Raw genomic sequence first — 12,565 nt, forward strand, 5'->3', positions numbered from 1 at the left:
TTTTAAATAAAAAGTTAAAAAAATTTAGATGAATCTAAAACTGCTCTTAAAAAAAGTCTATTAAGAGACTTCCCTGCCGGTCCTGTGGTTAAGACTCCATGCTTCCAACGCAGAGGGCGCAGGTTCGATCCCTGGTCAGGGAACTAAGATCCTAGAGGCCACATGGCACAGCCAAAAAATTAAAAAAATAAAAAATAAAATAAATTTAAGTCTATTAAAAGAAAAATGGAAAAAAAAAGTTTAGAGCAGGAAAGGACATCAGATTTTTTAGTAAGGCCTGGAAAGGTTAATGAATTTTTCCAATGACGTTCTGTTCATGAATATAGAAAGACATAGAAAATACACAATATATTTCACATACTGAAAAATCTTCTTTTCCATTTATTTGGTATGTTACCATTTCCATTACTTGAATAACTCTGCTGATAAAATACTTTGAGATATTAACACACTCACATTCAAAGTACTGAAATACATGCTAATTTAAAAATATAAGAGCTATCTACCATTCTGAATTACTAGTGTTCCTGTTTTAGTTATTTTCCATGCCAAATTTAGAGAAAGAAAAAATACGGAGATAGCATTTATATTCAAATATCAAAAGTGGAAGCCTAAGAATTAAAATGAATAATACTCATATTTTTGATACATAATACCACAAATGTTCAGAGTTCAACACATAACAGTCTTTTTTTATCCTTACGTCTGCAAAAAAATGTGCTCTTTGTGCTTGTCTCAATTTGAATCGTTTGATTTTCTGCTGGATCCTTTTATCTTTCAGAAGCTGCTGTTCAGTGGCCCACTCACAGTGAAGATAGGAGCTAAAATTTTTATAAAAGCAATATATAAGAATGATATAGAAAACCATGTTTTGAGTTTTTTGATTTATTTTTAATCATAGCCTCTAAAACAAAATATTATCTTCAACTTTACAAATAGGTAGTTCATCACTTCATTTAATGTCAACAGACTTCATATAACTTCTAAAATAAAACCACTGTGATCACTACAATCTTCCTAAGAAGACTGTGGTCTAAAGGTCTACAATTTGCCACATGGAAGCAAAATGGTAAACTGAACCATAAGGGTAACAAAATGTACCTTTTCATTTATTTCTTCATTATAATCGTTTTGTCAAGATCAGAAAGCTAACTTGTTTTGAAACCAATGTAATTTTACTTAAAATACTTTCTTTCACCAAGGTGTGAGAAAAAGTTGAACAAAATCTGAAAAGTTCAACAATATAAATATGAGGGATAATGTCTGTAATTTGTAAAAGCATAATTTATAAATATTTCTATATTTTGATGTTAATAAGTAATGTTTTCTGAATAAAAAACCACTTAATTTTAACATGAAAGGTTTTCAGTCTTTTCATTTTTTAATGATTTTTAAGATCATGCGATAATAAATAATAAAATACTTTAAAATGCAGATAAAATAAAAATCATAATTTAACTTAATATATTTTAAATATTAATTTATATTTAAATAATATCTTTCTATTAGTTTTCATACTCAAATACTTACTAATTCTTGTATTTTACAAAAAATTCTTCTGTATCAATCATCACTCCAGGTGATATCTAAGAAAATAAATTCAATAATTATGACTTTTATAATCAGGCCATGGACTATAAAGTATAAAATGTAATGTATCATTACTTACTTCCTTTTTTATAATTCTAGAAGATAGTATTTTGTCCACAATTGCAGCATCTTCTTCACTCGGATTCTCCTATGTGAGGGAGGAAAAAAGCATGATGACACATTCTGAAAACACTTTAGTTGCCACTTTGTATGTTTACGAGTATACTAAAATTCAACAAACATTTATTTAACACGTGCCAGTGACCATGTTAAACAGGAATACAAAAATGAAAAATATCAATTGTTATTACTGTCCTTGTCATCACTGGCATCATCATCATAGTAAACATATTGTGCTTTTTTAATGTGTTATGCATTATTCTAAACATTTTACATATATTAACTAAAATTTAATTTTTGCAAATACACTATAAAGTAGGTACTATTATCATCTCCATCTGGCAGATTAGGAAGCTCAGGCATAAAGAAGAAAAGTACTTGCTCAAGGTGTCAGATCCCTCAGCTAGCAAATGAGTGGCTGGTTTACAAAGAGGAAAATGCACATGCAAAGTCATAAAGGTGTCCAAACATGGCATTTAGACAACTATGTTCATAAAACCAGAGAATTGAGTGTTTGGAGAGAAGTAAAAGGACATAAGGCCAGAAAATCCATACAAAGGGCTCTATAAGCTATGCTAAAAAGTGTATTTTCATTTTTTTCTGACTTAGGACACCATTAGAGGAGTTTTCAGTAGAAAAGTACTGTGATTAGGCTTGTAGTTTAGAAATATTCTGCAAAAAGGATAGATCTTGGGGGAGTTTCAGAAATACACATTTAGGAGGTGAAAAAATTGGATGAAAAAGCAAAGATAAAAGAGAGACATCAAATCCCTGGGTTTCTGATCTGAATAACTAATGGTTCTATTAACTACAATATGAAATCCAGGAGGAAAAGTTGGAGCAGGTTTTAGGAGGAAAGATAATGAAAATATTTTTAAAAATTTACATTGGTTTAAAATGCTTTCTGCCATAACCCAAAATCTGCCTTACCACAAATAACTGTAAAGGCTGTTCACCAGGTAAAGGAGCTGAATTCTTTTTTATTTTCATAGAGCCTTTAACCTCTTCTTCAGATTGTTTTCCTTCTGCATCTTCTGCATATTTTTTTCTTTTGATTTGTCGATTTGATCTTCTTTTCTGTAGTGAACGATAAGGATCATATTTGTATGATTTATTTTAAAAGAAAATAATTATTTCTAGTGTGGCAATTTTGTACATTAAATTTTCAAAGCTACATTCAACATTCATCTTTTCTCATTTTTCCTTTTAATTAAAGGAAGATTATAATTTGCCCTTTGCCAAAGGTTTACAATCTTTAGTTTTACTTTCTAAAGTGTCAAATAACAATGATTAATAATAATACCTTTGTTACTTTTCTTTAGAAATTGTTAAGAATAAAAAGGTTTCTTTTTACTTAACTATCTCACAGCTTGGGAAACATATTATAAGTTATTAATACTTTCACAGCTTTTGCCCCAAACCTAAAATGTACACCAGATGAATGTTGGTTAAATAATTAATCAGGGGCATAAAACTAAAAAAGGAAATTAAATAATATTTGACACAGAACCCACAAACTTGTGTTTAAAACAGAAAAAAAAAAAACCCAAAATAACATAAAATGTTTTAAAAGATATATACAAAATAACACAGTATGAAATCTACCAAAAATCAAATGTGAATGGAGGAACCAATGTTTTACTACCTTTACTAGCTTCCCTTAAAAATAAAGAACACCACTATTATTAAAACAGAAGTAAGCTTTTCAGAGAGTATTATGTGTAGTAACATGATTTTAAAATAATCTAAATAACTTAAAATCAGGTATCAAATGCACATGGCTTTACTTACCTCCCTAAATATCTAATATTTGATGTTCCCACTATAAAAACAAATCTCACAATGGCTTGAAAATACCAAAGGACTTAGGTTTGCTTTTGCTCACGTCCCTAAAATCTCGTGGATGGAGGCATTTCAGCCAACTGTTCTACTGCTCAATATTCCTTCTTCCTATTACTTTCCTTCTGTGTATTTAGTAACTCCCATGACATTCCCCCCAGATCCAACCAAGAGAATAATCCATGTATTCTTCTTTTGGTTTCTGCCAATGTCTTCAATTTGGTACGTCTTTCATACTTCCATTGCCATGACAAAACTGAATCAGTGCAGCAGTGTGGGGACAAACTGTTTATTTGCATCCAGAAAGGTTGCAGTGCCTCTTTCTCTTGAGAGTAGTGGAATATTGAGAGAAAGAAAGGCACCACAGTGATGAAGTAGCTCAGCCAAATATAGTAGAAAACTTCATGCCTCAATTAGGATGGATCACCATTTCTTACTCATGAAGATACTTACATTTTCAAAACTCAAGCTAACAATTTTGTCATTATGGGAGATAGGAAGGTGCATAAAAAAATTATAAAAAAGGACTTCTAGAAACCCAATTTTCCCACATCCTGTTTTGGAAAAGATATGAAATATTTATTACTCCCTGGGAGGGAAAATTCTATGGATCTCTAATCTAATACTAGGCTAAAGGAATGTTTGGAGTTCCATTACAGGCATCATATAGTTCATATAGCATAGTTTAAATTAATAACCATTTGCGACATTTATTATTCTAACAATAACCTATATTACCAATGTTATGTCTCACTAGGCCCAAATCTTTTAAATAATGAAGTCTGGGAATAATTTGATACACTTTTAGAAGATTCTGTAGATGATTTCAGCATTAAAGTTTCCTTTCCGGTCACTTAGGCATCCACTGGTACTTTGAAATGCCACACACAGTCCTTAGTAAGTAGTAAATGAGTGGCCTGAAAGAATCCTTTCAACTCACAAAAGTGCACATTTGATAGAATGAGAGCCACTTACTGTAAAATGTTCCCTCATTCTATGACGACTTTATCAGTCTCTGAGTAATTGAAAAACTCTATGGGTTCTTTGTAGAGTTTTTCAACTCTATAAGCTGATTTCATCATAACTTACATTCTACTAGAGCATATAGTTACATATTAGGCAAAACCAAGTAAGGTACCACTTTCATCAATTAACTTTCTCTGTCATACAATAGTTCTACTACCTTAAAAATACAGAACTAATTTGAATGTCCACATTTTAGGCTAATGTGAGGTTTTTTTGGCTTTCTCCATAATGCTTTTCAAAAGATAATTTAAAACTGACAAATTCTTTCTTCATGTTTCTTTTTTCTAGCTTTTTTCTTCTTATGTCTCAAAGGCTTCAACAGATCAGTCAACAGCATTTTACATAAGATGTCAGAAACATCATGCTTTTAAATGACTGAATACTTCATTATGATAACATATAACTTGTTTCCTGTAATAATCCTCATAAAATGTGCTATAAGGGCTTTTAAAAATAATTTAAGTCTCTAAATATAGTTAGACTACTGAATTACTCTCTATTAGGTAAAGAACTGAATGTCATAATCACATTTTCAGATTTCCATCTGACTCTAAACGTTAAACTACTTTTCAAGCCTTCAAATCTTGACAATCCATTGTGGTTGAAAGCTACTTTTATACATTTATACATCATTTATGTAATAATATACTTAAATATATCAATAATATAGATTTATAATTGTTTACTAGAAAATATTTTTTTCCTTCCCCATTAAATTTTTTGTGTTAAAGCAACACACCTGTCAAAGCAACCTAATTAACTACAGTGAAAGTTATGGAAGAAACGTGCGTGTTAACCTATTCTACCATTTCGTTGTTTGGTAATTACATAATGGAAAAATGGCCAGCATTATTTTAGTAAAAATTCAACTAAATTTTCTCATGTTGAATAATTATAAGTTTGCCTAAGTTAAGGATAACATATGAAGAAAAAGCCAGGCCATATAATATTAGGAGCTTTAGTCACTGCCCTTACCTCAACTCTTGCAGCAGCCCAGGAGCCTTGAGCCACTACTCTCCCATTGGATAAGAAGCTGCATAAGGAAGAAGAAAGGCCATTCAGGGGCTTTCTGGCCCCATAATGCAACAAATGCCACCACCCCTACGGCCTATAGTCGTACTTTAATTATTAGAGAGCAGAGGGTGGCCTGAATTATTATGACCTTCACTATATATATATATTTTTTTAACTTCACGTTATTTTGAATATACAGCTATTGAAAAAAAAAAGAAAAAGGAAAATGCACAGTATTTTTGTCTATATTGGGGATTTTTTAATATAATTGTTTATCTTTTCTTCAACAGAAGCAGACCAAAGGAATTATCTCTAGGAATGATTCAACCCATTTGCTTTATCATTTGTATGTGACTTTTAATATTAGTATCTCCACCATTAAATTCATTCAAAAGTACTCCATAAGTACAGGATAATATCACTGGATACTTCTCCATGCTAAAAGCCACCAGGGACTTTGGATTGTTACTTAAACTCTCTGGGCTTCAGTTTCATTATCTGAAAACTGAGAGGGTTTGGAGAGGATGTGTAAGTTTCCTCCCGGGTCTAACATTCTATGGCAATACTACTAGGAGTATACTGTAATAATGCTGTCATATAAGTTCTACCATACAATAAAATGGTTTTTTACCACTAAACTATAGTATAAATATCCATAAAACAATATAATGCTATCTAAATAATTCTGCCAGTGCTTCATTTCTCAGAAAAAATTTTAATACTCACTTGAGAGTCTTCCTCTTTGAATGCATGCTGTGGCACCTGCTCTGCATCCGATATTTCATCTGAAGACTCATTCTTTCTTTTTTGTTTCTTACCCAATGTAATAATGAGTTTGCTGTTTCAAGAGAAAAAGAGTAAACAGTAAGATCTCTTTGTATTTTTCCATTTCGGGTCAAATTAAGATTGCCCTGATAAACTTTCTTCCGTTTTATATCACACTTGAATGTCCAACCAAAGCTGATATTTATCATGAAATCCGCAATGACATTTTTAAATGATAAACTCTATTTCAATGAACAAATACAAACCAATACTACAGTTAACATATTTCTAAGCAAAGAAAGGCAGACAAGTTCTAGCACTTGTTTCTTTAGGCTCAAGATTATTCTTCATGAGAAAAATGTCAGGTAATATAACTATTTAATAACTAAAGTAATTCATTTATTTTATTATCTTGTAGTTTGGAATGAGGGATTTTTTTTTCCTTTTTCGTCTTACTTATTTCAAATTTGAATCCCACCTATTCTCCAAAAGCCTCTACTTCTTTCTACCCTATAGTAGTTTCTCCCTTACTTAAAACATTTTAACAATTAATTGTTCTTTGATTATTTTACGTATGTTAAGGCTTTTCTTAGCTATACTATATGTTCCTAAAAAGTAAGAACTTTATTTTTTATATTTCTACAGTATGTACATGTTTAGCTGTCTCATATATACATGTATATACATATTAATACATGTATATATGTATATTAATATATACAGGTATATATGTATATTAATATACACATGCATGTGTATATTAATATATACATGTGTGTATTAATATACATGTATATGTGTATATTAATATATACATGCATATTTGTATATTAATATACACGTGTATATATGTATATTAATATATACATGTATATGTATATTAACACACACTGACTATAAATGTCTAAAATGAAAGTGTGTTTTCTATGTTTTTTCCTGATCAAAGACAGAAGTACATAGAAGCACATCCTACATTTCCTTATCTGGTTCAACAGAGAGAAGGCATGATCTTCAAGCACCATCAGGAAAATTCTATTTTAGATATCTGTATTTTCATAGAAAACTCCCCAAATATCTACTTTCAGGTATGATGTATCAGAAATACACCAAAAATTTTCTCAATAATTATTTACTAATGTGGGAGAACTTGAAGATTAAAAGTATACACTTTGAAATCATAGTGTCAAAGATTTAAAGCCTGATTTCACCATTTACCTATTTGTGAGACACTAGGCAAATTACTTGATAGCTTCCTTGCCTGTAAAATAGGGATATTACAACAGCTAGTTCTATTGTTGAGAATTAAGTGGGATAATATATGTCTGAGCACAGCCTTTAACACATAGTAATTTCTCAACTAATGGTAACTACATCTAACTGTGATATGCCAGGCACTTTCCAGGGTTCTAGGATTTGAAGATAGAGTGGAGCTTCCTAACCTTAACATATCATTGTTAGAATATGATCCCAGCTAAAATGCTGAAGAGGAAGTTAGCACAAGATGTAACGTGAAGACAAAGGAAGAAATGCTTATGTTTACTGAAGAGTAAAGGAGGCTTTGCAGAAAAGGTAAAGTTTGAGATACGGAATTGAATGATGAAAGGGAGTCCAACAAGTAGTGAAAAGAAAAGGCAGGGTACACTGCAGACAGGGGGATACCACAGAAGAATGAGAATATGCAATGATAAGGGCACGTCAGGAACACACAAAGTACTACAAAAGGAGCTGGGTCACAATCATAGAAGATCCTGTATTACATGCAAGGAGTTAATGTTTTAGTTTAAGGCCAGCTTTAAGCTCCACAGGGCAGGAATTTAAAAGAAATCTGTCTTGTTCACGACTGACAAAAATGGCACAGATATTTCTGAATGAATAAAAAAAAAATAAAGCAACTGGAAGATGTAAGAATTTTAAACATTCTGGGGATGTAATGTACAGCATGGTGACTGCAGTTAATAATAATGAATTATATATTTGAAAGTTGCTGAGAGGGTAGATCTTTAAAGTTCTCATCAAGAAAAAATATGTAACTACGTGAGGTGACAGATGTTAACTAAACTCGTGGTAACAGTTTCACAATATATACACATCAAATCATTATGCTGTACACCTTAAATTAATACACTGTGATATGTCAATTACATCTCAATAAAATTGGGGTAAAAAAGAATTTTAAACAAGGGAGCAATGCAATGAGAAGGAAGTGAAATCCAAGTCAAGGAAACCAGCGATAAGGCTGACAATTCAGGTGAGACAGATGAATAGTGACGTATAGGGTCATGGTAGTCTGGATGAAGAGGGAAAGAAATACAGTTTTTAATTTTGGAAGTAAAAACAACAGGACTTGGTTATTGACTGGATGATGAGATGTGAGGTGAGAGAAAATTCTAGAATGATTTATCCCCAGGGTATTCTCATATTAGTTTGATCACCACCTTCAACAGGATAATGGTAATTCTTACTTGCTATCTGACTTGCACTTTTCTGAGTATGTGAAATAAATATGAGTAAACATGTAGCTTATGTTGGAACTGGGAAATCAGAGGAAGTACTACTAAAAGATACTCTGAAACAACATTAAGGAACCAACCATAGTTATACTCTATTCCCTCTTCCTGCTTTCATTAGTCATTTCCTCTATCTTCCGGTCCCTCTTTCTTTACCCTGGTTTCCCTCCTAAAATAAAAATCTCCCTTGAGGTCATATCTACTATTAAATATCACATGTTCTTCTTCTTCCTCTTTATCCAGTTTTCAAAAAAGTCATCTATACTGTTTCTTTCATTCTTCAACCCTCTAGAATCTGAACTCTTAAAACTACTTCTCATAGTCAAAGCTTCCATTTATTCAGTGTTTACTGGGTAGCCTCTCCTGGCTTTACATGCATTCTCTCACTTCATGGTCATACAACTCAGAGAGGCAAATTTTATAAGAAGAGGAAATTGAGGCTTAGAGAAATTAAATTATTTGTTTAAAGTTGTACCAACAGTAAGAATTGAGATAGAAATTAAACATGCCTAACTCCAAAGCCTGAACTCCTAATGTCTAAGGCCACAAAAGGCCTTTGTAATGCCAAATCCGATGGAAAAAAAAAAAATTTATCTACCAACACATAACTAATCACTTTTTCCTTATCGGAACTCTTGGATTCATGACACAACATTCTTCTGGTTCTCAATAAAATTCTCTGGCTCTTCTTCTCTTAGTACTTTGGTTTTCGGCAGGATTCAGTTTTTTCCACCAATCCCTTAAACTTTGCCATTTCTCAAAGTTCTGTCTTCAGCCTTCTTTCCTCTCTGTATACTATTCTTGGGAAATTTAATTTAAACTATTCTTAACAACTACTTAGAAGCTGAAGATTCTCAAATCTCTTATCTCTAGTTCAGACCCTTCCCCTAACTTCAGATTCATACAACCGTTTACTGGACACATCTGTATGGATATCCCACAGACATTAAAATCTTAAAATGGCCTCAAATGCAATCCCTCACTTTCCCTAAAACTAACAATGTACTAATATTACAGCATAATATAAATTCAAAAAAGTGCACACATAGAAAGAATACATACAGCTCAATAAATTTTCTCAAACTGAACATAAATGTATAACCAGCTCCTAGCTCAAGAAACAAGACATTATTGGTTTCCCAGAATCCTCTTGTCATGCTTTCTCTTCAAGTAACAACCTCCTCCTAAGGGTAACCATAATGCTACCTGTGGTTATTTAATATAACCTAAGGTATTTGTGCAGGTGATTTTCAATGGCAAGGTAAGGGATAACCCAAAGTAAAACTGATTGGTAGAAGTAGTTTTCATGCACTCCCCCATGTGCTATCCATCTCCAAACTTAAATGCATATTTTAGACTAGTTTGTAAATGAGGACAACCCTAGTGACAGAAAAGTTCAGTTACTTAAATAACAATTTCCTATGAAATGCAGATCAAGTCCTGTTAATACTCTTCAATATACTGCTTAAAAAGGAGTTTTTCTCAGTGTTCAGCAAGCTAAATAAATTCTGCCTGTGAAATACATATGGTATCTGTGTGGCTGCTTCAAGACTCAAATCCCTCTGAATAAAAACTTCAATGAAATCAGGAGCGGAGATATTTAAATTTTTCGGCTTTTTTGTATTTATGACTATGAAGAAGTTGCACTTTTCCTTTCTAGTTGTATAAAGTAACTAAGTGAAAACTCTCTAAGGACAGTGGACTAAGCTGCTTAAACAGTATTTTTATAAATAAACATTGCCTAAATTCTAAGTGCTACCAAGTCAATCCTAAACACTCACCCATTTTGGTGGAAGTGGGTAGGTTAGATACAAACATTTCCTATGATACCTTAGATTAACCTTCATTATATTATTTGAAAAATGTACTTAAAAACAAACAAAAAAAGACCTCAAATCTTATTTTTCATATATTCTGCATTTTCTTCCAATATTTTTCTATAGGTCTGGAATAGCATCTTATCTCATAAACTCATTAACTATCCTTAACCTATGCAAAAATATTTTTCAAATTCTAACTTTGTAAGAGATATTTCAAATATAATAGTTTCCTACTAAACTTCTGAAGTCCAAAATATCTACACATGCCCCTTCTGCTCAAAAAAGATACATTTCCATTGTAGGAAAAAAGCTGATTCTAAAACTTGAAGTCATTCTTGACTGACATAATTCTGAATTTAAAATAAAAATACACACATACACACACACACACACACACACACACACACACACACACACACTACAATTACTTACATAGAATATTGATTCTCGGAAATAATGAAGTCATATCAGTTTATTATATGTTCTAAAATGGTATATAAGTAATACAACAAAGAAGAACAAATGTTTGGTTGGTATTGATCAGTAATTCCTAATGTGTGAGGCAGGCTTCATTAGAAGCTTGTTTGTTAAAAAAAATACAGATTCCTGATGAGAAAAAGAAGACAAACCCAAATTGAGAGACATTCTACAAAATAACTGGTTAGTATGCTTCAAAGTTGAAAATGTCATTAAAGACAAAGACTGAAGAATTATTCCAAAATGGAGGCGTGTAAGGAGATTTGACAACAAAATGAAATGCAGGATCCTTAACTGAATCCTGGCCAAAACAAAAACAAAAACAAAAACAAAAAACCGAACAACTGACATAATTTGCATAAGATTTGTAAATCAGTTAACAGGATTGTGTAAGTGTTTACTTCCTGATTTTGATCATTGTGCTTAGGTTACAGAAGATATTAACACGTGGGGAAGTTGGGTGAAGAGCCTAAGGGAACTCTGACTATTTTCTCAAATGTGAGATTAGTACAAAATAAAAATAACGAAACGAAACAAAACCAAACCCCAGATTTGTAGGTTCCAACTGCAGAATTGTGATCTAGTAAGTAGAATCCCAATCAGACATTTAAAAAATTCCCACCAGGTTTGGGAACCACTGGCTCGAAATAATTAGTGAAGAAAACTTTAGGAACAAATATTCAGGATAATAAAATTATTCTATACTTATAGAACACTTAAAATTTCAAAGTGCTTTTGTCTACAATATCTCAGTTGATCCTGATAGGCAAGGCATACATTGGTCCCACTAAACTTTAGCCCTAAAAGATAAAACAAACTGCCAAAATCCACAAGTCTAGTAAAAGACAATAAGGGTCTCTTTATTCCTACTCTACTATTTCCAACATATCTTATTGATTTTAAAATAAAATGACACTATACTTCAACCAGTCAATAGATACTTAATATCAATAAATATAGTTTAATGAATAAAGAGAATTATGAAACTACATTATCTTTTAGAAAATCATTAAAGTTTACTGACTTTTGAATGACCAGAAATTTCTATTGCCTGTACAATGACAACTGACAGCCATGCTATCTGAAGGAAATCAGATGATCCAAATAAGATATAATCAGCTCAGTAAAATACCCAATTACCAAAGAGCATTTCATTCTTCCATCGTGAATTACAGAGTTTACTATATTAATTCTAAAATAAAATTTCATTATATGTACATTCTTCAAATAAATTGATAGCCTGCTATTCTTAGAAATACCACGATGTAAAGCAACAAAATAATACAGATTTTATATTAATAATAAAGGCTTTATGCAAGTTTTATTTTTTAAAACATTAAAGGGACCTGTTATCTATGTCAGCAAACTGCAGCAACAGATATTCAGGTATGTAAAAGAACTAAATAT

At 31.7% G+C, this 12,565-nt stretch overlaps 1 protein-coding gene across 20 annotated transcripts in view; it reads right to left on the reverse strand.

Moving 5' to 3' along the window:
* CHD9 (chromodomain helicase DNA binding protein 9) overlaps positions 1-12,565 on the reverse strand; it is a 172,801-nt gene that overhangs the window by 79,969 nt on the left and 80,267 nt on the right. For 19 of the 20 annotated variants that reach the window (XM_057713156.1, XM_057713155.1, XM_057713157.1 and 16 more), the window contains 5 exons: positions 6,316-6,427; positions 2,641-2,787; positions 1,670-1,738; positions 1,531-1,586; positions 704-821 (listed from right to left, as the gene is read on the reverse strand). In XM_057713156.1, the coding sequence (XP_057569139.1) occupies positions 704-821; positions 1,531-1,586; positions 1,670-1,738; positions 2,641-2,787; positions 6,316-6,427 (502 nt within the window). Of the gene's footprint in view, positions 1-703; positions 822-1,530; positions 1,587-1,669; positions 1,739-2,640; positions 2,788-5,550; positions 5,609-6,315; positions 6,428-12,565 lie in introns of all 20 variants that reach the window. The other variant, XM_057713173.1, reaches the window with a different exon arrangement.

This window comes from Hippopotamus amphibius, chromosome 16, assembly GCF_030028045.1.
Source record: "Hippopotamus amphibius kiboko isolate mHipAmp2 chromosome 16, mHipAmp2.hap2, whole genome shotgun sequence".
Lineage (NCBI taxonomy): Eukaryota > Metazoa > Chordata > Mammalia > Artiodactyla > Hippopotamidae > Hippopotamus > Hippopotamus amphibius.